The 26,408-nt window shown below is 43.3% G+C and overlaps 3 protein-coding genes across 3 annotated transcripts; 2 read left to right on the top strand and 1 right to left on the bottom strand.

Annotated features, from left to right (window-relative positions):
* The first annotated feature begins 1,720 nt into the window (after positions 1–1,720).
* On the top strand, positions 1,721–3,446 carry LOC118779883 (small vasohibin binding protein). Its single transcript, XM_036532201.1, has 3 exons — positions 1,721–1,799; positions 2,082–2,247; positions 2,641–3,446. Exons 2-3 carry the CDS (start codon positions 2,134–2,136, stop codon positions 2,725–2,727), a joined length of 201 nt encoding a protein of 66 aa, XP_036388094.1. The 5' UTR covers positions 1,721–1,799; positions 2,082–2,133; the 3' UTR covers positions 2,728–3,446.
* A 3,485-nt stretch (positions 3,447–6,931) lies between these two features.
* On the bottom strand, positions 6,932–12,250 carry fbxo2 (F-box protein 2). Its single transcript, XM_036531922.1, has 6 exons — positions 11,969–12,250; positions 10,483–10,543; positions 9,510–9,636; positions 9,198–9,290; positions 8,908–9,046; positions 6,932–7,861 (listed from the first exon to the last, which is right to left on the bottom strand). Exons 2-6 carry the CDS (start codon positions 10,517–10,519, stop codon positions 7,727–7,729), a joined length of 531 nt encoding a protein of 176 aa, XP_036387815.1. The 5' UTR covers positions 10,520–10,543; positions 11,969–12,250; the 3' UTR covers positions 6,932–7,726.
* Positions 12,251–15,027: 2,777 nt separating this feature from the next.
* Positions 15,028–26,265, top strand: phf13 (PHD finger protein 13). The gene is made up of 6 exons (XM_036530757.1): positions 15,028–15,168; positions 15,960–15,997; positions 19,894–19,995; positions 24,140–24,748; positions 24,812–24,917; positions 25,146–26,265. The coding sequence occupies exons 1-6, from the start codon at positions 15,138–15,140 to the stop codon at positions 25,370–25,372; spliced, it is 1,113 nt and encodes a 370-aa protein (XP_036386650.1). The 5' UTR covers positions 15,028–15,137; the 3' UTR covers positions 25,373–26,265.
* Positions 26,266–26,408: the final 143 nt, after the last annotated feature.

Genomic DNA, 26,408 nt, shown 5'->3' with positions numbered 1-26,408 from the left:
GAAACATTTCCTCCTGCCTCACTGGTAACATCTGAACTTTCTTTTAGACTCCTCATATGTTTTAATGGGGATGCCAATATCCCTGTTCCAAACCTTTCCATATAAGATAAGACAACATACTGCAGGCTTTCCGTGTTATTACCACATTCGTCCTGGGAGAATAGAATGACTAATTGCTTTATTCTATCAGGTAATTCACACCCACACTGATCACGGTGTCCATTTGTTTAGCTTTGTCACCTTTACATTTATTGCAGGCCTTTTGCTCTCACATAGCTTGGCTTTATTCCCATTTAAGATGGGTTATCTGCTGACTTCACCCCCAGCTGGATATACTCCTTACGTACTGCAGTTATTTTCGGGCTTCAACCTTGTGCCACATATTTCTTGGAAAGGAAGTGCCTGGAAAATATAATACCTGTTTTACTGGGTGGTCTAGGGGCATCTGAGCATCTGTCACTTAATTAATCTGTGTAATTATTGCTGCCTCGCTGCAGTGTCAAGAGACACATGAATGCACTTGCCATCCGATCTCCAGGGACTACAATAGCTACAAACACAAGATTGGCTTTTTGTCAGGTTCTCGGTTTAAATATACATCCCTCAAAAGACAAACATCCTCAGCCTCAAAATGAGGCCTGTAAATTATGTTACCTGAGTAATTTAGTGCAAGTACTGTAATACATTAAAATGTCAAAATGGCAGGGGAAAGTCCTTTTTCTTGTTTGTGGGAGTGTTTTAGTCCAAATTCTTTGCATGACCAAGTCGGAGGGCTCAGTCTGATTTTAAAGAGGCTGTGCTGTAGTTACACATGGCAGAGCTTCCCTGGATCCTGAAAATATGGGAGCTGACAAATGGGAAGGGCTTTCATTACCAGTACTTATCTGCACTCTGGCTTGATGAAAAGGATGGTCAAAAGTTATGTTTCATTTCTTCTCTTTTTACTAATGATTTCAGTTGGTATATTTTGAGTGTCCTGTTTACATAATAAATGAGGGCAATAAACTGTTTCCAGAGGGAATACTGATAAGCACAACAACAAAACAACAACAATAACAGTAATATCACTAGTGGTAGTAGAAGTAGTAGTAGTAGTAATAATTATAATAATAATAAGTTTGTTAGACTGATGGGGACATGCATGATTAACTGAATTTACTTTAGTTCATATTTTCCAGTTTCCACCCTGAATAATCAGACTTGTCACACTTAGTTGATATTTATTTTAAAATATTATAGGTTGACAAATAACTTAGCTGTTAACTAACAATTTACCTGTTACGGCAGGAAGTCGGGACTAAAGGTCGTATACATTTTTTGCCAGTGTAGCAATTGCGACCTCTTGTGGTTACCTTTACCACCTCCCGTTTTTGTATGACAGTCGCTTTTTTATTTAAGGGTGGTGAATATGATTTGATGGGGGGAATAATATTTACACCTTCTAGATTATCTACATTTTTAAATATAACAGACAGAGCTAATTATGTTCTTCAAAAAACTTCATTCATATGCGGTCATTTCTAAAATAATAGACAGCCATAGACATCCGATTAAGTAAAATATCATAAATAAAATGTCATCAAAATATATCTCAATTTGTGAGGGCGCTTAGGTTCAGTGCTAGAATAGTTGGATGGATTTCAACGAGGAACGATTATTCAAATTCAAGACTTTTCGGGATCATTTGATTGTTACACTAAGATACACTTCCGTTGTAACCAGAAATTGATCCGACTGAGAACATTTTGATTCTAGTAGCCAGCTATCTTTTGTTCATCGGCGAAAACTTTTTTTCTGCGGTAATGGGTTTAGTTAGCTGACAGAACTTTGTGTGTATTTATTATTACTGTTAACTAGTTAGCAACATCCAAATGCGGCTAGCTTGTTTGTGTTCCATGTTAAGCAAGCTGTTGATTGTAGTCAAGCTAGTTGCAGCTCGTTATTGATTAGCTAACCATAGATACACGGTCAACGTTTGTTACTAGCTGCGTGGATTGCAATTGTACAACAAACACAGACAGTGCTGGCAATGATGCATTCTCGTAGCTTGCCTTATTGATGTCCTTGATTTATTATTCCAGGCGGAGTTCTGTTTAGCTGCCAGGCAAGTGAATTCAAAGGCAAACGACAATCATGGAGCCGGCGTGCCGCAAGGATAAACAAAAACAGAAGGACACTCCCAACCGAGGGGACAGAGCCAAACAGAAATCCGCTCAGCAGGAGCTGAAACAGCGACAAAGAGCAGAGGTTTGAGGAGATTAAACTTAATTAGCTATCTAAACGCCGTGAATTGCCTTGTGTATAAGCTTCATTAGGAAACCAACGAGCTTTACTTCGGCCTTTTTATGCGGAGTGTGATGATTTAGCAATGTTTCATGTTGTTAGAAATCGCCTGTGTGTAAGCTAGTTGGTTAACTTGTGTGCTACATGTTCATAGCTAGCCCCAGTTAGTCAGCTGTGTCTCTGCAGCTAATATTTTCTAGATAGGTCGCTAGCCGTACTGAGAGAGCTTTTTGGCAAGACTGGTGGCCTCTACTGTGCATGTGTACAGATACACTATAAAATTTTTGCAAGACAACATACACAACAGGTCAGGCTCGTATCTCCATTGGTGTATAAACCATGTTATCCGTCTTTTAGATCTACGCCCTGAACAAAGTGATGACGGAGCTGGAGCAGCAGCAGTTTGAGGCCTTCTGCAAACAGATGCAGCCGCAAGGGGAGTGAGGGTGCGGACATGTTTTCAAAGAGCGTCCGTGACACCAGCTCGGGTGGATTTAAGCAGTGACTCGTTTGGCTGTATTACGTACTGACTGTTACAGTACAGTTATTCACTCATGTTAAATTCCGAGGGTTGCATCTCCGTGCAGAAACCAATGTACATAATGCGGTTTTGCTCCCAACTACCTTTACAATCGGTCCCAGTTGCCTTCAGTTGAGTAGCACCCAGTGTGATGGAAAAGCATAGCTACGTTTATCTGTGATGATTTGATGTGTGACGCTACTTTTAAGAGTATGCAAAAGAGTAATACTTTATACAAAGTGGATTATCACAAAAGTAATGGTCAGACGCTAGTATTATTAAATAGAATGTTGCAACACTACTTTTGTGGACATGCTGTCAGATTGAAAAGTCTGATCTAAACAGGGCTGGACTTTAAATGTGTTATGTCAAGAAACAACGTTTTTAGATTAATACATTGTTAAAAGTGTGTGTGTATGTGTGCTTATGTGCACCTCATTTCACTTCCACATGGTCATGACCAAAGCACCATACATCCCTTGGTGATTCAGAGAATATTACACTTTTTAAAATAACTAGTGTCCGTGCTGTCATTTTTAATACACCTACCTGACAGATAGAGATTTGTACGTTAACATGAAAAGCCTGTTATATACAGCGATGTGAACATGCCGAGATTGTTTCTAAGATGGTAGCTTTTTCCTCCGTGGCTTTGTGGTAATGTAATTAGTAGTTTTTCTTTAATGGAGTTATGGAAGTAACACCGTTTAAGAGGCTTGATGTGAATTGAGTTGTACTGTGTGAGTGTGTATGTGTACATTTTAGGTAAGTACTGTATACTTGACAGTGTTACCCCTGAGTAAAATTTCTAAATATCTGTCAGGGTGGAGCAGTGTTACACCTTTCCATGTGCCTAAAGCAAAATGTTTGGGGCCATTAGTATAAAACATATTTTCAATAGAGTTAAGTTCTTAAGACTGTGACACAGTTGATAGAATTTCAAATGTTTGCACAATGGGGTTAAAATGTAGCTTTATGAAGAAAGCATGAGTATATATGCAACACCTGGAATGGCCTTGTCATGCCCTAATGAATACGTGTACAACTAAAGTGTGTTTAGTTACTGTTATGTGTCCACTCTCAAACTGGAACAATAGCCTCTGTAATGTTGAACCATCTACTGAATTCCTGCTCCCCATGTGTTATTACCGTCAGTTACTTTAAAAAATGTCTTTAACTCAGCTAAATAAAACTGAGTATATTTGTAAATGGGTAAAACATTTTTCAAAGTATACATTCACTGAAGCTGGAACACAAGGCTGCACTTCAATCAATAGCTAGAAGAGAAAGGTGACTGTCATGCATTAGGTATTACACAACAATACATTCAACTGTAAGTGTCCGAATCACTTACCCATGGAAGGAAGCACATAAAACAATATTTAATCGATACCAGTCCTGTTGAATCTTAAGTGCTGAGGTACTGTGATGAATGCCTTGAGCTTGTTGTGCATAGAAAGTTATGAAAAGAAGGCACTTACGCAATGTTTATCCACTGAAGACACATATTTGAGTCGGATGTCGTGTGAACCAGCATTCCACTTTTCACGGTGTGGTCCTGCGAGTGGTTTCCAGCTATGAGGCCCGGCTGCCAAAGTCGTGGCGCTTGGACACGAGCCCTCCTGCTCGCCAAGCGTCCTTTCTCCCAGCACACCCTCATTCTCCATTCAAACGCTGGTCAACGGCAGGGGATTTTTGGTGCCGTGCATTTTCAGGCTTTTGTCACGATCGAGTGTCTCTGCCGGCCGCGCCTCACGCGAAGCATATGTGTGCGGCCGCCTGAAGGCATTCATCCCGGGCCCCTGGAACCTCACGCCTTTCATCGGGGCCATAATTCATGAGGCGTCAGAGTCTTCGCGCACTGACATATGTTGGCTCGGGCCTGTGTGAGTGTCACGGAACCAGAGGCACATTGAGGCCTTCTCGGGACCCTGTTTGCAGGTACAGCGTGAACCAGGAAAAACCTGAACACGCAGTCCAACATACTGCTTTGATTTCCTGATCATGGACTGGTCTGGAGGTGTCATTTGGGTCCTGTAGACCAGTGTTTCTCAATCCTACTCCTGGAGCCCCACCTGATTGAAATGACGAACATGCTCTTGATTAAATCAGGTGTGCTTAGCTAATCAAAAGTGCCACTGTTCAGTCAGGTAGGTAGAGCAGGGAAAGATGGAAAACGTGCAGAGCAGGGGGGCCGCAGGACCAGGATTGAGAATCAGTGCTGTAGACCAATCGAGCGAGAGTGTTCATTGTGCACCAAGAAAACATCTTTACTTAAGTGTTTTTTGGTTCCTTCTCAGGTTTGGTTTTTCAGTCTAATGTTTTGGATGCCAGTAATTGGATTTCTCATGGGTGCTGTACTAATATTTACCTTTTGTGTGGCATCAAAGTGAAATTTCAGTCCTTAACTCTCAACATTTCTATCTAGTAACATACATAAGCTGTGCAATGTAGAATAATACTTAGGCAGAATTTTCTTTTCTTACTGTGATTGATTTGTTAATATAGCATTGGTGGGATGCTGGTATGGATTCAGCTGTTGAGATGTTTCCAATAGACAAGCATACATTTCAAAATGGAGTTCAGAAGGCATGAATCTCACGGCATTAATCTCTCATAAAAGCTCACGCCTTTTATGTCCAAGCTCTTATTAGGGTGGAGTTTTTCCTCAAACCACATGTTCTGCTGCAGAGATGTCCTTTTTTCTCAGGCTAACCGAAAAATTGCAAGACACGCTAATGCGTGTGGCCTCTGTGTCACCTGGATTTTGACCAAATGTTGGAGAGAAGCATTGCAAGGGCCCTCAAACAGTAAAGCACAGTCTAAAAGAACCATGGGAACGCAGCGTGGGCAAACATCCAAACTGAAGCTTTGAAATCAAGTACAAATTGAAGTGAGCAAACGTTTTTTTCTTCCCCCATGTGGGGATTACATGGGATTCATTTCACAACTCCTCCTTCCTATCTCCTCTTTTCTCTCTGACATCTCTGGAGCTGGGGAAGAATAATGTCTTGGCAACCTTGTGCATTGAACACAATCCACTTGCCAAGGTTAGATTTTCTCTTCTTCCTAAGTTAGCAGACTGTTGTAGCTCACAGTTAAAGCATTATTTATGCATTCTGTGTGTGCCTGTGCGTGTTTGTTTGTGTATGCCTTGTACTGTTATCTTACTTTAAAATCAACTGCATCCAGTTGGTGATACAAAATTAGAATATTTTTTTTGTTATAGTTTCATTCAGGCCACATTTGGAAAAAGGAGCATATTTGGCAGCCTGATAATATGCTCTCTGCTCATTGATGTTAATTATGTGTGTGTGCTTCTGTACCATTAATGGGAGGGGGTGAGTAAATTTAAGTCCTTAAATAGATGATCAAGGAAATTGGTCACCAAAGTGATTTTAGGGGCTCCTCTTCCACATCCAATGAAAGCTTGTCATGAATTGGAATCTCTGATGTCAGAATGAGTCACTTCGTGGGTGTTTTTTCATATGCTTGTACACAAACCAAGCAAATCCTCACAACACTGATCAAGTGCTTTAGCAGCCGCCCAATGTGGCAAAGAGTCAGCTTTGCTCCCCAAAGGCAATGAAATGTATAATTTAATGAACTGATTGTTTTCTTTCAAAACAGTGTTGATGGTCTTAATCCTGCCTTCTATCTTAAATGTGTTTTTCTGGAACCATGTGTATCCTCAATGTGTCCATGTCACAGGGCCACAGATTCACTGATACACATCTGATCTGGATGGGATACCTCATGCACTTTGGCTGTATCCCATCCAGATAAAATGTGGATCAGTAAAGTGAAGCTAACAGTGCTTTGGTAATGTGCTAATATTTTATTATACTCCAGGACTGCTTGGGTCTGCTCTCTGAAGTTAATGAAAAAGAACACACAGTCCATTGTCTGATAGAATGTTATATCTGGATATCAGGAAAATTATATAAAAACAAGGGGCACTCTTTCCATCAGCACGTTTGGTAGAGGTCACAGTTTTCTGAAAGATATAATGAACTACTGCCACCTGCAGGCACACTGAGAAATTACAGTGTTATAATGGGAAACATACTAGGAGTTGCATTACATTATTGTGATTTAGCAGACAGTAATAACAGGATGTGACCACATTTGTATTTTAATATAAACAGCTGTCACAGATGTAATGTAAATGAAACCGAACTGATCTTACCATAACCACATCGTTACAGGACATTATTCCATCTAATTTAGACATAATTTCTGCCAAACCTTTTATCTGCTTGATCACGGATGGTGTTTTCATAACTGATATACTGTAAGAATTCACGTGAAAAAGTAGCAGATTGGTGGTTTAGTTGTGGTTTATTGTTCAATTCATCCTGAACCCATAACTGACAGGAACCACTCAAGTCCAGCCAAGTTTAAGTCTCTCATATCTTGAGAATGCATACATAAGGTGTATTTTAAAAACCTAATGTGTTTCTATTTCATTATATACACACTTAAGTTTTTAGTATTTAGGTATTATGACATCAAAGCTGATTTGTTATATCGTGGGTACTGTGTAGAGGTAGGGGTAAGTGTACAGATACACTGAAGCAGAGGCCATGTACTGCCAAGTTCACTAATGAGAGAATAGAACTGGCTAGCAAAATTATTCATTACTTAGCACCCTTTCCACTGTAACTTGCATATATATACATTTTGCACTCAGTCCATTTATTCAGCCTGGCATTGTTACCGAAGCAACTCACATTATGTAATTTGCTAAAGGTTATAGCAGCAGTGGCCCCCATGGGATTCAAACCAGCATCCTTCTGGTTACAAGCCTCTCTCCCTAAAGCTACAGCGGGGTTAGAGCAGTGCATATACAACCTCTGTGACGTCAGGTAGGAAGGGTGCATCGTGACATGCTGCCAGAGGCAGGATTTGGTCCCTCCCTACTCAGGCCTGTATGGTTATCGAGCTACCGGTCACCCGCACTCCAAACCAGCCATCCCAGTACTTGGTGTCCTGGCCCCCATGCTCGAAGGAAATGAATCGCAGACCTGGTCCGTAGTCTGAGAACGTGTGGGTCACCTGGAACATAAATTAGGGAGGAAGGAGCCATAGCTGCATATCAGTGTGCCACACAGGCATCGAGTTGTATAACATCAAAGATTCTCTATTTGAGTAAAGACAGTCAACCTCCTCTGCCTCACTTCCATCCTCATTTCCATAAAGGACAAGTGGAACTTTGGTTCCCCGATGGTATTTTTATACTGTTGAGCTGGAACCAAAGCTGGCCAACCTGGTGCAGCGGTTGCTTGTCCGTTACACTGATTACGAACGGAGTTCTAGCACATGACCTCACACTGAATGCTGAGATCTGCGAAGATTGACAGGGCCGTCTGGACTTTGTCTGCTGTTCAAGGCTGAGTTTTTCCACTCTAAGAAAAATACACTCTCTGTTACTTCCATCTGCTTCTGGTTGTTTGCTGTGTGGGCACTGCCTATGGCTGGCTTGTAAGAAGGCCAGCAGCAATGTGAGGAGACTGAAGAGACAAAATCATTAAGATCATTAAGACAAAAATATCTTGTATCCAGCTTTACTGTGGAAAAGGGGTGTCAGTGACTGCTCGTCGTCAAGATCTTGGTTCCCTCCACAAAGCTGAAGATGGAAGTAAGGCAGGAGTAGAATGTTTTGAATTAATAGTCACTGACATCTTAGAGAGATTATTGCTCATATAGCAAATTATTGTTCCAGATTCTCAATAGAATGTCTTTAGCATAGTGAGTCCAAGTCAGGTTAGATCACTTCAGCTGTTTGATTCTTGTTCATGTATACATTTTTGAATTGCCACTTTAATTTATTAAAAACATGTCTAACTGGAGGTCCCTGGAAAAATTCATTACTTCAGTGCAGAGTTTAGTTTGACATAACAAGCATGCTAAAAAGACTGCCTTTATCAGATCAGCTGCAACAATTGCCTAAACAGTCTCCCTTGGTTTACATTCCATAGACAGCGACCTTAGTTGCTTTTAAATGTGTAAACATGATCCTTTTTATGGGTTAAATCTGACCACTGTTTAGTGTGAGAGTACACAGCACATCCATGTAAACAGACTTCTGCACACAGAGGTACCTGTCTCCAAGAGCAGTCATCACAGTCAGGGTCAAGGGTCACATTATCAGGCTTAAACTCCTGGAGGACCTCTTGATTTTCATCCAGGAGAGCCACACTCAGCTGGTAGGTGCAGCCACAGTCTGAGCGCCCTGAGTACCTGTACACAGACACACACACACAGGTGTGGCTTCAGTGGAGTGGTAATTGTGGGCTGAGGGTGATGGACGAGGAATGGGTCAATGGCATGTGTTTCTGTGTCTGTCGGGTGTGACAGATATATTGGGTGTCCAGAGGTCAAAGGGTCTCACCAGTCTTCCACAGTAACAGCTGGCTGTGCGTCCAGCTCATCTGGTGAATAGCCCTCTGCCAACAGGTCCACCACCTGTTTCTTCAGACACAGCCTGGAATGGAGAGAGTGACTTTCACGTACAGTGCAAACTTAACAACATACATGTATGCACTTAATTAAACCCCAAACACACCTCTTTCTCTCCAATAGACCCTGTGTTTGTTCTTCCCACCCCTTCAAAATCTGACCATCCCAGCACCCTTCCTCAGTATATCTGCCCATCCCCCTCTCTGCCTCGCTCGTCAGTTCTGAGCTACAACCCGTCTCTCACTCGAAGGAGGTGGCAAAGTATTTCGTCACGGCCTCGTCGCAGAAGGCGTGGCCGCAGTCCCCTGGCAGCTCCTCCACGCGCCACTCGCTGCCGCCGTTCTCCGTCAGTTCCCAGCAGTCTATCTGCTCTAGGAGTGACATACACAGCTTGAATAAGAAGGGCGGTGTGAGCTTTGCAGACATGACAGGTTTTTAACATTGTTAACCTGTTATTTAACATTGTGTGTGCTGCTATTAAAGGACCCCCGAGACCAGTACTATGGAAAATGAGCTGTAGTTCACCTTACAGTTATCACCTTACAGTTAACATCTAACTAATACCTGAAATGAGTTACATTTTCTGGAAAAAAATCTTCAAATCTTCACGTTTTCAAAATGAAACCCAAGGAAAGCCTGGTAAATGGGCTTTACGAGGTTAATTTCTAAATACTTGGGGTGTCCAACTTAACACTTTCCCTGGATGTCAGTTTCTCATAGATTAAGCCCAGATGCATTTTATGGCTACTTTAGCAAGGACTTTAGAAGTTGCAAGAAACACCTCTGAGAATAATTATGGTTTAAAAGGAATTAAACAGAATTGTGCCCACTTTGACCATTAGAATCATTTAGTGCTGCAGCACCGATTTAATGATCATTCTTGCTTGGCGTTGATGCAATATCTAATTTAATAAAAGATAAAATAAAAGACTAATAAAAACGAGTCTTCATTTGTCTGTGTCGCAGACAAATGAAGTAGCAACAGTAATTAAACTCTTCAAGAAGTAGGTTTTTACAGCAACAAAAACCTGTGACCTCCAATCTGAATAGATTCATTCAAACTGATTGAGTGCACTGGTTACACAAAAGGTGGAATGTGATCCGGGAAACCAGAATAAACCGAGTCAGCTGCAGCCAGCAACAAGAGACATGAAAGAACGTTACCGAATAGTCTTTTCATCAGCTAACCAGCAACACTGAAGAGAGATTTCCCTTACCTTCCCCACAAGGGTTTTTGAGAAGGTTTCTGGCCATGGTTGGACTGAACTGTACCTCTACCTGCACAGACAGACACACAGCAATATTGACCATGGCACAACATGTTGGGTTTCCAGTAGTATTCTAGCATCAATGGTCACACAGATGCTGCAGAGGTATGCTATACAGACTCCAGTTAAATCACTGACATCAACCTACTGAAGTTTAGTTCGGCAGCCAGACAGCCTCATAACCCGCTGCCGTTACTTGCAAAAGATAGACAGGGGAGAGCCTGGTTGTATGGACCTGGGCATGAGAACACCAAGGGAAATTGGGCTGCTGCTGGTGAAGGTGTTCACAGGGAGGTCTTCAGCAGGACCCAATTGGGAAAACAATGTCCTTTTGAGGTGCTGGGAACACAGTATGTTAGGATGCATATACTCTCTGAGCCTATAAACCAAGGTCTTCACTATGCTCACTAAAGGTTTTTTGGCGAGTGTGATAACCATGATCTGGTTAATACACGAAACGGATAGTATTCTTGCAATGAAACAGAGCTAGAGCAGCTGCACTGTACATTGCAGCTACATCGTTGTAATATTACTTTCTGACCACCCTTTCAGCAACATAAGCTACAAAAGTATGCATTTTCTCAATCTAGCTTTTATTTTTGCCATGTAATCTTTTTGGTCAGCATAAAGTCCTTCAGGTGTCTCTGCACTTGGATTGTGGAGAGAAACATTTCTGTCAGTATGGTGCTTCTCCACTGCAGCTGATGTGTAGAGAGAATTCTGGTGCAAAGCTGGCTGGGCTCCACACAACATTAAATTGGTAACTCCCTCACTGTCTCCACATAGAAAATGGAGGAAGATGCCAGCATGGATGCACACAGGCTTCCGTGTCATGAATAAGACCCCATTGCAGGACACTGCAGGGGAGAGCTGTGGCCCCACCCATGTCCACCCCACCTGACTGAGGCTGCATTCAGCGTGCATGCACCAACTGCCCACCACAGCTTCCAGCTAAAGTCGGTGTCTGGACCCGAGCCATGCAGGCGGGATACTGCATCCCACTGACGGAGTTCAAACACCAACCCAGTCTGGTTCGCTGATACAGCTGAAAAACTGAAGTTACATATGTTACAAAGCAGACTGCTGTGTATACTGCAGGAAACAGACAGGTGTATTTAAACATATATTTTTTTCAAGTACTCCAAATGTCATAAGAGTAGTATTTTTCAAAAACCCTCTGGTCGCTCTGCTAGTGCCAGATTTACTGCCAGTTTGCAGCAAACCCTGTGGCTTTCTCTTCTTCTGTAAATTGCCTTCAGTCTCTTTGGTTCTTCCTTTCAATCGGCCTCATTCTCACAGCTTAGTGCAAAGTGCTGACTCACCTACTGTAAACGGGAGTCAAAAACAACAGGGCATGCAGCGAGAGCCAACTTGTATCATGGGCTCTGCCCACACCAGAAGCAAAACATTCAGAGGGAGAACAGTTTTCACTTACAGACTGAAAGAGATGCAGCTGTCTCTCTCTCCCTCTCTCTCTGGAGCGCTGTGACTCTGCCTCGCTCTCACTCGGGGCAAAATATCCGGCCTGCTCTTCTGGCGCGTTGGCTTCTCCGCAGGACTGCAATTCCCTACGTCTCCTGTGCTATATAGAGCACGCGCTCACACGCACACACACACAGGGACACACACACACACCACAATCAATCAATACACAGATACAGCTGACTCACACTCCAAGCAAGTGATGAGCACAGCAGGCCTTTCTGATCTGATCGAGGGAGAGATCAGACTGTAGCCCTGCCCCCTTTTTCTCTCTCTCACACAGAAGCATGCATCACAAGACCTGGCTCTCACCAATCAGCGTCTGTCAGCCTCTCAGCTACCCTTTCCTCTCCCCTTTCACACTTTCCCTCTGCCATGGAACTGCCCTGTCAGTGACCACACACACGAATGCTTCTGTCTCTCTCTGCTGCTGAGGATTCACTGATAAAACAACTTCCCTGACCCAAAGTTCCTCTCCAGCGCTACTTCTAAATCATTAGACCAGCTGAAGTTTGCTTTTTCCTATTTACATCCCAAGCGTGCTTTAAAAAATGTCAGACAGCAAAAACTATTTTTTTGGCTTTGGAAAATACAGCACAAATACAAATATACCAAATCTTCAAGAATACAAGAATATGGCATACAACCATTGCAAAGGAAACAAAGAGAAAAATAAAACAAAAAAAAAAACAAAATGAAAGAATACTTTGACATATGAAGATTTATGCATGGTTACTAGGCCATCCCCAGGGCTAGTTCCCAAGGTAATGATGTCCATGAGTAAGTGTTTTCCAGCGCGAACACCGATTATCTGCTTCTTACACACTTAGTGGTGGACCTAACACAGTGCACCACGAGCGCAGGGAGTGTGTGCTGATGGAGTGCACTGTGGAACATGGTGAGATAGCATGTGAAATCATGACCTGCCCTCGCTCTAGACGACCAGTGGCTGAGTATTCCAATTCAGCAGCTACATAGAGGGTGTGATGGTGGGATGGTGAATGATGGTGATAAGATAACTTTTTTTCAGTGTATACTACAGCACAACAACAGTGGCTACTTACTGGCTTTAGCAGGCTTGCTCATGGGTGCTCAGGTGTAGTCCATAACTATCTGTGAGGTGCAATGGGAAAATGGGATACAAACATAAAAGGCACACATAATTCTATTTAAAGGTACAGTAAAACAAATGTGTGGTCAATATGGAAACTGTGTGCAAATCATCAAAATAATCAGCATCAAATTTGAAAACAGAAAGCAAAGTACAAGCACTAATTGTAGTACAAGAAAGTACAATATATGACCAAAAGTATGTGGACACATGACCATCATGGAGCTTATTGGACATCCCATTCCAAAATCATGGGCATTAATATGGAGTTCCTCCACATCAAACTTGTCAAACCATGTCTTTATGGATGGTGCTTTGTGAACCGGGGCACAGTCATGCTGGAACAGAAAAGGGCCTTTCCCAAACTGTTGCCACAAAGTTGGAAGCATACAATTGTCTAAAATGTCTTTGTATGCTGTAGCATTAATGTTACCCTTCACTGGAACTAAGGGGCCTAGCCCAAACCCTGAAAAACAGCCCCAGACTATTATCCCTCCTCCACCAAACTTTACAGTATGCATTGTGCATTCCGGTAGGTAGCGCTCTCCTGGCATCCGCCAAACCCAGATTTGTCAATCAGACTGCCAGATAGTGAAGCGTGATTCATCACTCCAGAGAATGCGTTTCCACTGCTCCAGAGTCCAGTGGCGGCGTGCTTTGCACCACTCCAGCCGTCGCTTGGTATTGTGCATAGTGATGTTGGGCTTGTGTGCAGCTGCCCGGCCATGGAAACCCATTTCATGAAGGTCCCAACGCACAGTTGTTGTGTTGATGTTGCAGCCAGAGACAGTTTGGAGCTCTGTAGTTAGTGATTCAATGGAGGATAGGCGGTTTTTACGTGCTACGCACTTCAGCACTCAGCGGCCCGGCTCTGTAAGTTTGCATGGTCTACTGCTTCGTGGCTGAGCTGTTGTTGCTCCTAGACGCTTCCACTTGACAATAATAGCACTTGCCCAGTTGACCTGGGCAGATCTAGCAGGGCAGAAATTTCGCGAACTGACTTGTGGCAAAGGTGGCATCCTATGACAGGGCCACATTTAAAGTCACAGAGCTCTCTTATACAACCCATTCTACTTCCAAGTTTGTCTATGGAGATTGCATGGCTATGTGCTTGATTTAATGCACCTGTTAGCAATTGGTATGGCTGAAACACTTGAACTCAATAATTAGGAGGGGTGTCCACATACTTCTGGCCATATAGTGTATGTTGCCCTCAAAAGCAGCAATGTGTGCAGGTTACATATGCCCTTGTATTGTCTATATACTGTATATCATACAGCTACTTTTTACTGGCTTTATATTTTTTACTTTTTCACCTGCTGACATACTAACAACTATACTACCACTGTGAAAAACTTTTTTGCAATGTTGTTTGAATAATACGTGCACGCGTGCTCTAATGTGTATTGCACACAATTATATGCCGAAAGAACACCAATAAAGTATAAGCACAAGTAATCGAAATGAATAAATTAGCGAAAATTCAAATTTAAAATCCTTCTTTACAAAAACCTGTTGGCAAAACGTGACAGCCTCATCGTCTGATTTAAGATATGAATACAGCCCAATGTCTTAAAACATCGCTAAATCAGAGAACGTCGCATCATATTAAGTTTTAAGTTCAATTGCATTTTATTTAAATTGCTGCAAAATGTGAATAGCGTGACAGCGTCAGTCACATTGTATAGTATTTACATTAGCATTTACATGATGGCCAACCCCCCTCTCAAGACAGGAGAAGATATAGACCAATCGGAGATGAGAGCGCATTATACACGAAGAGAAGAAAAAAAATCAACACGCTCGGTCTCCTTATGAATATGCAAATATATGGAGTAGCCCGTGTCTGCTGCTGTCGTCACAGGTTGGGTTACTCCTGCTAGGTGGATACAGTCAGAAAGGCGCACAGATAGTTAGTGTGTTAACGCAGCGAACATTTGTCGACAGGTCACAGTTGTCACTTTACCGAAAGGGCACCGATTTTGGATTACCGTTTTTTATGTGACTTGTGATGAACAGCGATATTTCCAGGGAATCAAGAGGTAGCTTCAAACTCCTGTTTAACTTAACTAGCTAGCTAAGATACTCAGGGAGCTAATCTTAACGAGCATCTAGCTAGCAGCTACCCTCTTAGCCAGATTTACACCTAAATAACATTTATTTGCTATCCTGTAGCGAGCCAGTTATAGTAGAAACAGCTGTTTGACACGTAGGGATTTTGTTTTTTTAAAAAACGTATGTTTGCTTGCGACGGAGTTCACTTACTGGTATGGTTATTAGCGTGCTAGGTAGCTAACTGCATGTCCTACAAGTCAAGTTAACTTGAAACCTAGCTAGCCATGTTTTGGTTAGCTGACTATCTTGTTACGTCGACGTACATCCAGAAATTGATGTTTGAAACTTGTTTGGGATGTAGGGTAGAGTGTGAAAGTATTTGGCGTGCTTTCACATTCATTCTGTCGTCATTTTCCTGAAATTTGTGGTTTTGAACAAAGGATAACGGTAGCAAGGTAACGTTAGCTATCTGCTATCGACGCGAGCGGTTTGTATGAAGAATCCAGAAATAGACCGAATGCATTGACAATCCATGTTAAGTAACGCTTGCTGGGTTCCATTAAACTAATCAAAGGACATAACTAGCTCTATGTTTTATTTTTGTGATACTACTAGGTGTTATTAGGATGGCTAGATTGCTGTCGTCTGACATTACGTTAGATTGCAGAAGTGCTGCTTGTCTCGGAAGACCAGCAGCACTGAGTTTGCTTTATTTTAGCGAGAGCGCTGGCTAAATCTTTTCTCGCTGATCAATCCTTTCTTTTCGATCTGCTTTTAGAAATGGACACACCGTCATCCTATACATTCGACTCAGAGGTAAGATGCTTCGTTTAAATCACCCATGCTTATGTTGTGCACTATACTTTTTGGGTAGCCAACTGTCTAGTTAGCTTGCTAGCCAGCTAACCCTTAGCACCAAAAATAGATATTCGAACAGCAGCAGGCAGGATGGAATCGGTTAGATATTTTAAACCCCTTCCAATGATTTTAGAAAGTTGTTTTCAGTCTTGGCGTAGTTCATCCAATTGTTTGTTGCTATTGTTAACAACATTTCACAACAGTATTTGATGATCATTTGGTGTCTGGTTTCTTATTACACATTAGCTACGCCATCTTGTTTTCCGACTGTCAAAAAGTATTAGATAATATTTAAATCTTTTGTTTCTTTCGATGACAACCCTATTTTGACTTTGCGGTGCGTACACCTATAGTAAATCGGATAATCCCGACAAAAAGCAGCCATTGAATGTTCTGTTTATCAGTCGTGGTTTGGAGGGGAGGGGGGGGGGGGGGGGGGGGGGGCAGTGTGGGTAGTTTGGCGGAGTAGCAGTTTAGCTACCTAGCTAGTCTGGCTACGTAAAATCGCCATCTTGTTTCTTTGATTGATAGCTAGGTGAACAACTAGCAAAAGGTTGGAGTGGACTCGTCAACGTTAACAATCAAACAAATTTGACAGTAAACAAAATGGTCAGGTAGCTAGCTACGTACGTTGGCTGCCAAATGATCTAAAATGAATTAGGGAGTTATAATCAGCGACGTGCCATCTCTTGGCTGTTTAGATCGCTGGCATTACTAGACAGGTTTGATTTTGGCTAACGATATGTTAACTTAGGTAACTGGTAAGCTAGCTTTGAAGGTTATTTTAAAAGTAAATCAACTTGGCTGGCGAGATATGCTACGTGAGACTACATTGTGTTCGTCTTGGCTCGTTAGCTATCTAGCTACCTAACTCATGTTCGTAGCTGGATGTAATCTTTCTTGCTTGTGAGTTAGCTTCTTGTTATCTTATTATTGTGAAATATTATCAGGCTGGCTAGCTGGTCGTCAACATATTCGATGAGATCGTTAGATAGAATGCCGCAGCGCTGGTAACTTTAGCCAAGCCAATAACATGTCATTACTGTTGTACAATCATATTGTACCTTGTCAAATTCACACGCATAGTCAGGTAACTAGTTTTGTTCGCTACGGAAGGAGACCGTTATTGCAAACTTAGCAGGATCGGCAGCTAGCATTTTTATGAACTGTCGTGTTGCTACCATAATCGTACTTTAGCTGTAATCTGTGATGGTAGCTGTACTACAAATCGGTGAAGCCGGCTATCAGAATTGCTACCTTGCGGTTAACACAGGAGATTGTGTTAGCCAGCAGCAAGGAAGGATATCGTTCTAAAGCCTACAGTCAATCAAGTTTCGCGTCCCACTAATCGTTAGCCGACCATTAGTAGACCTGCAGTCAGTACTGTAAAACAGCAACTTACGGAGTGTGAAAATCTGGGTAATTTACGTGAACAGTAAAATTCTGACAGCAGTGGAAAGCGTTCAAAACACAGGTCTCGCTCATTAATGCCAGCTAACAAACTACTCGCCGTGAAAAGATGTTAGCAGTTTATGGCACGTGGCTCCCTTTTTCTTTGCAGTAGGCTAGCAAGAGCTAGCTGTAATGTTGGACTACTGAAAACTGTCAGCCCCCAAATTCTGATTTTTTTGGTTTCCGCAATGTAATGATAATTAGGTCATTAATTTCCGACTCCATGTAAGAAGCATTGCGTTACTGTTTTAAGTTCGGAGTAGCAATGTATTCTATGTGTAACCTTAACGTAGGAACATTTTGTACAGTAAATTTCTACTCAGTAAACACTGGTACTGTGTGAGTTGCTGTTATACAAAAGTCATACAAACATAAAAGTATTATTAGAGAAATTCTGTTATTCGAGGAATCCCCTTTTATAATACAATGACTTAGTGCTGACGCTTCGTTGTACCTTGTATTGCAATCTGGTATTTATAATCTGTATTTTACTCTGGATGTTGTAATGCTCAGTAACTCATAATATATAAGAGACTAAATTATCTGTTTAGTCTCTTAAATCTGTTAAAATAATAATAGTAATAATAATGCTTTTTGTATCATAATAATACATTTGGTCCTGTGAGCCAGTTAGAAGGGCTTTGACTCAAACCCTTAAAACATGCATCAAAGAAAGGTTCACCCCTGACAATGCTGTCCCCCACATTACTGCTCAGTTGCAGACATGCTCTGAGCATTGTCTTGGCAACATGGAAAATCTTGTCTCGTTTTGGTAGGTTGTAATAAAGGATGGATCATAGTCTCTAACACATGCACACATATGCACACATATACTTTAATGACTGGATACTAGTTGGTCTCATACGTCCAGAACTCTGAGAGCAAGCTGGTAGAGCATGCGACTTTTACATTTTTACATGCCGTTTGGCATCTCCGAGGTGTGCCCTTGGGACTGCTGGTCATGGTCAGAAGCGAAAGGACCTCTGATTCGAGTCACAGGTGCGTTTCTGAGCGTGAGTGAATTCGTCTCGAAAGGATGCCCCCAGATGTGTGAAACGTCACTGCAAGGGACACAAAAGGCTTCCAGCGTTCATGCTCTTGAGTTTTCAGTTCTCAAAAAAAGTGGAAGTGTAGCTGTCACACCCTGCAGTCGCTTTGCCAAACTGTGTTTGATATTTCTCGTAGTTCTCGATAATGTTTGAGCACCGTCAAGACAACCAGAGGACAGTGGAATGGAGCAGAAAGCACTTGTGACTGGCACCCCTCTAACTGCAAATGCAGCAAGTACTCTGTTTCAATGCTCAGCTTTTATGCAAGTGACACCATTTATTTCTTGTGGTCTTGCGTGTAGCTGGTTTTAATTCATTCAGATTCTTTAAGTACAAAGTCCTCCACAGTGATGTACTCAGCGGATGGTGGACTGCACTTGGAGATTTTCACTGCTGCAGCCCCTCTGCATTGTTAATTAATGGACAGGGCATGTCTGTACTTAACTGGAAAATCGTCTGCCAAATCGCATATCCTTTGAGACATCCCTTTGTTCAACAGCACTACTGATTTCTACAACAGCATTTCATGTACAATATCTCCTCTAGCTGGTAGAATTAGTTCATTTGTGTTTGTGAGTTTCTATTTTTGCGCTCACACAGTATGGTAGGAGGCCAAGAGCGGTGTTTTAATGCCCTTTCTGGAAAGTGCTCACTTGTTCAGCCAGTTCCAGTGCCTCTCTTGGGTGGGGGGGGAAAGATTTTGCAGTGGCACTCTGATGTACTGTTGCAGTTTTGATGATTTGAGACACAGCTCAAGTTCAAGACACAGCACACATTTCAGATTATTAATGCGTTTCCCAGCCACCAAGGAAAATCCAAATTGAACTTGGGCATGATCGTGTTTTGGGCTTCTTGCCGTGATGGATCTAGGCGTACTTGTAGAGCGGTTCCTCTTTGGTTCATTTTCCCTAGGATACACACATATGCTTGGTTTAGAAGCTGCTTCATTTTCAGATTGCATATGCAGCTCCAGTCCTTTTGAAGCTATTAGCAAACTAGCCTCTGCATTGCAGAACAGACTGAAGAATTCAAAAGCTAAAAGTGCTTCACTGTGCAAAGAAGTCTATGCACTTGATATGGAATAAAAATGTTTCCTTATTGTTTGCTAATGGAAAATGCAGTCATCATAAATGTTGCAGTATTACTTCGATTTTTACACTAGGCTGTTTTTACAACATCTTTGCCATCTACCCAAGTATTATGTTTGCTTATGTACCCAACATGAGTTATAATGAGCAAGCTGATTTAAGTATAAACAGGGAAAATGGATTGATAATAACCATTCATGAATGCTTTTTTTTTTTTTTTTGGACACTAGTTGCCAGTGGACAATGTGTCTGATTTGTGTTGCAGGACTACAGTCCAAGTTACAAGAGGCGGCGGACAGTGGAGGATTTTAACAAGTTCTGCACCTTTGTGTTGGCATATGCGGGGTATATTCCCTACCCTCAGGAGGTAAGTGACAGCCCATCACTTACATCACAGCCTCACCCTCATCTCCAAACCTGTCTTTCCTCGCTACCACAGTGGCTACAGCAGAGGACTAACCACTGTCCATATCTCAGCTCCATTCCTTTCTTTTGAAATGCATCCCTGCAATGGATGCTACCATTCAAAACAGACTAGGGTAAAATTCATCTAGCAACACCCAAAACGCCCATTTTTACTAGGGGTGAATCGATATATTGGTTAGAGGCTGGTGTCCGGCTGATCAATAGTTAAAATACTTTATGGCTGATGCGTATGTGTGCATTTTTTTTTGCATTAACTTACATTATTGTGAGTGTTGCACCTCATACATCACAGTATTAATGAACACCAAATACAGGGAAACTGCGAATCAAAATTAACAGTTGCACACAGAGTGTGTTGTACAGCTTTAAATGGAAATAGCTGGCTAATGTGAGCTTGTCAGTCATATGGAAATTTTTCACAGTGACAAACCAAACTGTATATGCCAGTATCCACTCTGCAAAGAGCCCAAGGAATTTTAATGCAACATATCTGATTAGCCATCTGAAAGTCACCTGCTGAGCATCTTGCATTCTTAAAAACGAATGAAGAAAAAAGCTGTTTCCGGCAAGAAAAATCAAATGGCTACACATCTGTCTGTGTGGTGGTCATTGTATTACTCCCAGAAATAATGCAGCAGTCCAAGGACAAAAGTGGAAAAATATTGGAATTCATGTATGTTAAGGCATTGAACTTGCTTCAGCGTACCACAGGTGGTTTCTTTCAGAATGCCTTTCCTATAGCATATCCATTCACTCAGTGATAACAATTCACTCTTAGCTTTAATAAAATGACTTGGAGTTCTACTGTGTCTGTATTAATTCAAAACATGCAGTGAATTTAGACATATTTCAAATGGCAAAAGGCAGCTTTTACATTCCCAGAAGTTAAGCAGCTCATAGGTAATCAGGGCCATTTCAGGCTCATTTCACAACATTGGAAATATGGAAAGCCCTATGATTTTTCAAACACAATCTCTTAATTTGGTCAACGCTATTCTTTAATGTATTAGGTAAGTATAATTTTGCTTAGCTTGATAATTGCATGCCTGTCTGCACTGTGGCAGTTGGTCCACTTAAATAAACTGGTTTTGAAATAACTAGGCAGCTGGAAGTACAGATTATAGAAATGTTTTAGGATTTTATACCGTATAATATCTTCCTTGCATCATCTGACTGTGTTGCTAGGGAAAACATGAGTACTTGCGTAAGAAACAATCTTCCTTAAATATATGTGTTTGCAATGGAATGTGCAGATATAGCTGGGCAAACATCAGATATCGATGTTGGCCCAGAAAATCTCTATTTGTGCATTCCACCTGCCACCTTATGAGAAAGTCACAGGCTGCAGTTGGCACCCAGATGAGGGAGGTGAGGAGAGGGGGGTGATTTCAGTGTAGGTTGGAAGAGAAAACTTTGGGCTGCAGTGGCCTAGATGAGCTGGAGCGGTGAGAATGTTTTGGCAGGGAGGAAATGTTTTTGGTGAGGTTTTTACTGGTAATGTTTTTTTGACAGTGGTTTTTGAGGTTTTTGCTAGTGAGGTGTTTTTTTGACAATGATGAGTTCTAGGGCTGGTAAAGAGTGGGTCAGGAGGTAAAGTGTCTGACTTGGAGAGGTTCAGCTTCGGTCAATGGGCACTCACATAGGAGGCAATATCTGCGAAACACACCTGGATTCTTAGAGGTCTGTGAAGCAGAAAGCGATAAAGTAAGAAACCTGCAAAAGCTATGCAGGAACTCATCACTGGCTGCAGTCAGCCCCATAGATCTGGTGTAGAGCAAGAAAAGTTACGGGACCGACGATTGGGCGGTGAAGAGCACGAGGCCGTGGAATAGTTGCAGGGAGCAATGGCCTGTGGAACCGGGGGGGGCCATGGTGTCTGTGTGTTCCGTGGTCCTGCTCTGTGCCACTGTTGTTCTACTCTGCTTTATCCACAGATTGGCAGCAGCACGGGCAGCTGGGCCAGGCTTCCCTATACGCTGCCTTGCCACTGCTCCTCCTCTCTGTCCTGGAGGGACGCCCCTCTCCCAGGGTAAGAGGGCCATTCTAGTCACCAGTCACCAGGCCTCATCCATATCACTTTATGTCTGAGCCATGCTTTACATTTTTTAGTGCCCACAGCGTTGTGTTTAGCCCAGCATAGAGCGTGGGAACCACTGTGGGTTGCTGAGATGAGGTGGGATGGTGGCCGATTGTTGTGAGTGGTGGATGGCGAAGGTCAGGGGAGTATTCTGATGTCTGACCACACCCTCCTGTCTGAGCTGTCGTATGACAGCAGAAGGGGTGTGAGTAGAAATTATACTGGCAGTGGCAGTATCTGTGCCAGGAGTGGTTGGCCAGTGGGAGAGACCCGGAAAAAAGGCAAAGTTATATTGAGCAGGAAGTTGATTAATTGATTGCTCTCTCTGTAATGTAACCTCTATGCAGGGAAACTTGTTATGGCCATATTATGTGCTGTGGTTGATGGTGATGTTTTCCTGTTCCTGCTGCCGGTGTTGGATCATCTGTCTGTATGTCCCATACCACGAGCGCAAATTCCAGCTCATGAAAAGGTCATATGGAAATGTGAGAGTTGAAGGCGGTGCTTGGTAACTGCTTTATGTTTAATGACCAAACTGTTCCTTTTGAAAAAAGAAAAATTTTGTGATGGCTTTGTAACCCGTGTGTATTCTGAAGTCAAGTGATGGCACAATTACAAAGTTACCAAAGGTATATTCTTAAAAGGTTATGATTCCTGTAACCTCCACCTTAGTTGCAACAAACAGTGATATAGTAGTTGATGTAGAGTGTAAAAATAGAATACTGTGAACAAATAAGATTTAATGGTTCAGCAGTGGGAAGAAAAAATGTGTCCATACCATCAGGTCATGTGAGATGACACAGGATGTCTGAGCCTAGATCAGCCGTAGTCCTCTGTACTGCTGCAAGATAGGTGCAGTTGGGGTGAGGACTCTGACATGGGGCCTGTAATGTGACAGAAGATGCGAAGGGGATAAGTAAGTACATTACACAAGCACAAACCTTTCTCAGAAAGGAGAAACGAGCTGGACGGAACCTCTGAAGATGTCCAACTGACTGCAAGGCATCCAAACAACACACAAGGGATCCTCACAGACACTAATTAGCCTTGATCTATGCCTAAGTACCAGTTGGACCGAATGCGGTGTTCACTCTTAGAAAAGGGTGGCTAATGAGGGTGTGAAACACCATTGCGGCCTTGATACATTTAATGCTGCTGCTTCATCTCTACAAATGCAGTTTCTCACTGAGGGGGGAAAACTCTTCACTCTGTGGTTTGTCTCTGATGTTGAAGGGAAGCAGACATGTTGGTTGCAGATGAAAGGTTCTGTGTAGCAGAGTGTCCTTGCTGATGAATCTGCAGCCTTGCCTCGCACCAGTGGAGGCATTCAGTATAAATGCGTAATGCAAGGGCTGAATCACTTTCCATGTAGGAATGCTATGTGAGCAACAGAGTTGTTTATTTCCTGCCCATTGCCCAGGTATTGTAGTGTTTTACTGACTAGCAGGCTAATAATAGAAACGTGTATGTATGATGTAAAAATGACAGCTGTTGCTCTTGTAGATACGCTGTCTGGGTTGAAACTTCTGCATTTTATAACCCTGTTGCCTCTTGGTCAAGGGCATCTGTTGATTTTGATCATTTATGGTTAAGTTAGGGAGTCTACATACCACAAAACCTTGTTTCCTGCCTACAAAACAAGATGTTATTGACGAGTTGAAATCTACTGACGTCAGTGGGCCGTGCAGACAGAGGGTGAAGTGTTTCAACCCCGGTGCGCTTTGTTGCTACACCAGGTGATGCCTTCACAGTGCCGGCGTGCCTTGTGTGAGTCAGCCCTGAAGCTCAATGAAAGGAGTTACTGCACAGTTCGGCAGCACTCCTGAGATTCCCTGCCCCCGGGCTGTGGAGAGCCTCTGAACCACAGGCCACAAAGAAAAGCAGAAGTGCGACGCGCTCTTCATGTTCGCGTGAAAGGTCATCGGGACGTGACCGGAGCGCCGCCGCAGACAAACGTCTTGTGGCCTGAACTGACCTCTCCTCTTTTTTTTTTTTCTTTTACCACCAGGAGGCTCCACTGAGGAGCAGCTCCAGCCCACCCAACAGCACAGGCAGCACCGCAGACAGCGACGGCTGGGAGACCCCGCGGTGCGACCACGACCGTGACCATGACCCGCCGTCCTCTGGCGACCCGGCCCGGCCCAAGAGCCGCAAGAACTTCAGGGGCTTCAAGGGGCCAGAGAAGAGGGGCGGCGACCACCAGGAGCCCCTGAAGCGCTCCAAGTCGACCGGCCTCCATTTGGACGGGAGGCAGAAGACGGACAAGGTGAAGAAGAAGAAGAAGCTGAGGAAGAGGGAGGGGGCGGAGCTCAGGGCAGTGCCGGGGAAAGAAGAGGCGGGGCTTCCCTTCGCAGGCCGCCAAATCAAGGAGGAGCCTCAGGACGACTTCGGCACCTTCTCCCCGTCCATGTGCACCCTAGACCCCGACAGGTCCGGCACCAGCCCCCAGAGTTCCACCGCCAGTCCTGCGCACCGCTCCCCTGCAGATGCACCCAGCCTCGGCGTTCGCTGCAAAGAGGAGTCTGACGTGGAGCACCCCTGCTGGGAGCCCTGCAGGGAGCTCGAACCCAGAGCAGCGGCCAGGGACGAGAAGCCGCAGCAGCAGGAGGAGGAGGAGGAGGAGGAGGAGGAGGAGGAGGAGGAGGAGGAGGAGGAGGAGGAGGAAGTGGTGGTGGTGAAGATGGAGGGCCTGCCTGGGAAAAGAACTGTGGTCCGGCAGGGCAAGCAGGTGGTGTTCCGGGACGAAGACGGCTCTGGGGATGACGAGGACATCATGGTCGACTCAGGTACAGTTAAGACACGCCGCCATTTAAAGTAGTTGAACTGTTGATGTCAGTTCAGTCCATAGCCATAGCTTACGAAACAGGTCACCTCCAGGTTAACAAGCATCATTTAGCACACCTTTCCTGCTCATGGCAGAAGGAATTGGGAATTCAGTGGTGGTGAATCAGAAGTGCGTCTTCCTGTATTCGTTTAAGAGTAACACTTGTGTTTTACTCTCTCTCTTCTCACAGATGACGACTCCTGGGACCTGGTAACGTGCTTCTGCATGAAGCCCTTCGCCGGTCGGGCCATGATTGAGTGCAATCAGTGCAACACCTGGATCCACCTCTCTTGTGCCAAAATCCGCAAATCCAACGTCCCCGAGACGTACATCTGCCAGAGGTGCAGGGACTCCAAGTTTGACATCCGTCGCTCCAACCGTTCACGCATGGGGTCCAGGAAACACCTCCTGGATTGACCAACCCCGCCCACAGAACTTCAACAAGACTTTTTTTTGTACCCTTGAGGGCGGGGTATGACGAGATGGACAAGACGGACTTGCCCCGAACAAGGCTAAATTACCCACATGTTCGAGTGCACCAATCAGTGCAGAGTGTTTTCCCCCAAAAACGTTGCGTGCAAGGCAATCATTACAGATCGCATTAAAACTATAGCATTAAACCAATAAGCTTTGACTATAGACGGATGTCTTGAACGGACACCGAAAACGCGGGATGTGACTCGACCCAGAGCGGACATAAATATTGGTACCTAACGGTAAGAAGGTGGTGAACAGTGCACTTTTTTTCTAAGAGGAGGAGAAAATTTGTCACAAACTTCTCCCATATCTCGGAACTTCAGAGGTACATCCTGTCTATCAGACATTTTTATGTACATAACGTGCAGACCTGCGTTGTTCAAACAGCCTAGGCTGTCTTCATATATATCCATCCTGCCCTTTTGTTTTTCTTGTTGTTTTCTTTGCCATTAGTATCATAAATGGAGAATTTGATATTGTTGAATAAATTGTTGGTGGTTTTACTGAAACATTTTTCTTTTTGTATGGACTTTAACAATGCACATGTCTCTAATTGGATGTTTTCAGTCTGCGATGGAGCGAAGAGTGATCGTTCCACTCTGACCGGAGCAATCCTGTTTTTGCTGTATCGGGCACCGGGAGCCCAGACTCGTGTTGCTGGGTGGGGAGAGGTTGGAGAGTGGGAATCGGGTTCTCCACCTGTGGACGCCTGTTGAGCTGCCCTTAACTGCTAATTTCATCATGCTTTATGCTGTTTCACCATGTGATTAACACCTTTAGCGTTAGCATTAACACGTTCAAATATCACGCTGTTCCCCTGTGCTTTTTTTTTTTTTTTTTTTTTTTTTTTCAGGCAATTGAGGTGTGTCATCTTCACGATTGTTTGCGTTTAGTTTTGTCAGGAGGACAGGCGAATCTGTAAGAGATGAGGGCTTGAGTCCCTGTTGTTGGTTTGTTATAGAACCACACTGCTGCA

This window comes from Megalops cyprinoides, chromosome 6 (assembly GCF_013368585.1).
Source record: "Megalops cyprinoides isolate fMegCyp1 chromosome 6, fMegCyp1.pri, whole genome shotgun sequence".
NCBI classification, from domain to species: Eukaryota; Metazoa; Chordata; class Actinopteri; order Elopiformes; family Megalopidae; genus Megalops; species Megalops cyprinoides.
The sequence above is the reverse complement of the archived record's forward strand: the minus strand, read 5'-3'. Positions and strand labels throughout refer to the sequence as shown.